This window comes from Colobus angolensis, unplaced genomic scaffold (genome assembly GCF_000951035.1).
Source record: "Colobus angolensis palliatus isolate OR3802 unplaced genomic scaffold, Cang.pa_1.0 Scaffold1421, whole genome shotgun sequence".
NCBI lineage: Eukaryota > Metazoa > Chordata > Mammalia > Primates > Cercopithecidae > Colobus > Colobus angolensis.
In genome coordinates this window covers 8,068-9,945 of record NW_012114513.1, presented here as the reverse complement: position 1 = coordinate 9,945, position 1,878 = coordinate 8,068, and the positions used below count along the sequence as shown (strand labels likewise).

Below are 1,878 nucleotides of genomic sequence, written 5' to 3'. Positions count from 1 at the left end.
ATATAATGAAAATCAATATAATGAAAATTCACAGAATGAATAAACAAATGATGATATGATTCCAAAGGATAAGAGAGGACCTACCCTTAAAATAATCATTTGTCAAATGTTTGCTTAGTTGAAACTATTGACTTAGCCAAGTTGAAAGCTGACAGACAAGATCTTTAATTATCAGTTAATTAGGATGTGGCTGGCTTCAGTGTCCTTGCGCAACCTATTAGTAGCAGGCTAAAGACAAAAGTGTCTCCTGATCAGCACACATCCTTTCTATCTTTCTAAAATTCCAAAAACCATTTGACAAGCTGTTAACTTCTGTAGCTTTCCACAGCTGGGCAATTAGATCAATTTTTGTCTTGTCTGTGTCTTCCTGCTTTTTATGTTTTTTATTGGGGTTACAGAAGAAGAGGAAGAGCCTCGGGGGACTTAAAAAATACCCATTTGAATGGTAATCGCTATCTCAGAGAAACAGAGTTTAAACATCAAAACACTACAAAGCAGTGAGTGCCATGTAATTTAACACTTTATTACATGTTCCGGTATTCATAATTTGCCCCATGTTTGTGTCTTGCATCTCACTGTGATCAATTCAAGGGCAGCTAAATATCCCTTGTTTATTCCCTGTATTTCCTAAGATGGTACTGGGGAGACAGTAGGTTCACTACAATAATTTTCTGATGTCTTATTTTCAGTATATTTTTGAAATATCCTTCTGCATCTACCAGCAATTACTCAGCATACCAAACTTGCAAAATCTAGCTAATGCTTAAATCTATGACCAAATTCACCTTCTTTGTGAAGCCTACATAACATTTATATTTTCTGTAACATATTTATGTTTCATATTTTTATTTATATTATATATTTATATATTCAATACTTTATGTACCATTATTTATGTATATATATGCACATATAATATAAATACATTTAAATATAAATATTTTTCTGGTGCTTTAGTTTAATTATGTGATTACACAACCTTTTAAGATTGTACCTTGAGGAGAGTCAGCCTAGTTTCAAATTTAAGCAGCTAATGACTAGTACATGGATTAGTGAACATAGTAGGTATTTAAGAAATGTATTCTGAATGGCAGACTGAATGAAGACGTAAGTGAAGTTTGCCACTTACAGGTTCTTGTTCCAGAAGAATTAGGCTCACCACAACCACGTTTATGTCACTTCCAATAGTCCCATCTTTAAATAGGCCAGAAACCTGTTGGAACAATGAAAGTCAAACAAAATCTCAAAATGTTCAAAACCTTATGCGGGAATCAATCAGACATATTGACTGAAGTACATAGGCTTCAATTTTAACCAATATATGTACATATAAAGACAATTTCCTCAAAACTCAACTTAAAAAAATAAAACCACATGTGTAGCTATTAAAAGTAATGGCAGAAACTGCAACTACATTTGCACCAACCTAATACATATGCTATTCAACCCATGCAAGAGAATTCTATGACTTTTATCTTCTCTGAAGAGCCAGAAGCTTTGTGACACCCCACCTTACCATGTTCATTACTGTGAGAATGTACGTGGTGACATTTCCCTTGCCATGCTTTTCCACCATTTTCTTGTCTGCCACCACAAGGGTTTCCACATTTAGGCCCTTTTGTGATTTTCCAGCTGATCTCCTGGGTCGCCCAGAGCTCCCATATTCATCAAACCTTAGATAGGTGTCCTCTGTGGGAGGCTTGGGAGCATCTATGATGAACATAAGAGCATTTGGAAGGGATATTAGAGAATATCTAGATAAGACCTGTTGAAAGAGAAACTGAAACAAGGGAAGAAGAGAAACTATGTAATCACCACTCCACCAATCCACTAACAAGTGATGCTGCCAGTGCCTGCCCGGGTGCCTTGCATCTAGTA

The 1,878-nt window shown here is 35.6% G+C and overlaps 1 protein-coding gene across 1 annotated transcript in view; it reads right to left on the bottom strand.

Annotated features, from left to right (window-relative positions):
• Nucleotides 1-1,129: 1,129 nt before the first annotated feature.
• Nucleotides 1,130-1,878, bottom strand: part of LOC105507026 (A disintegrin and metalloproteinase with thrombospondin motifs 18-like) — a gene marked incomplete at its 3' end in the record, with an annotated part of 3,938 nt that continues 3,189 nt past the window's right edge. The window contains exons 2-3 of the mRNA XM_011935367.1: nucleotides 1,517-1,710; nucleotides 1,130-1,213 (exon numbers count right to left, since the gene is read on the bottom strand). Of these exons, the coding sequence (XP_011790757.1) occupies nucleotides 1,130-1,213; nucleotides 1,517-1,710 (278 nt within the window). The remainder of the gene's footprint in view (nucleotides 1,214-1,516; nucleotides 1,711-1,878) is intronic.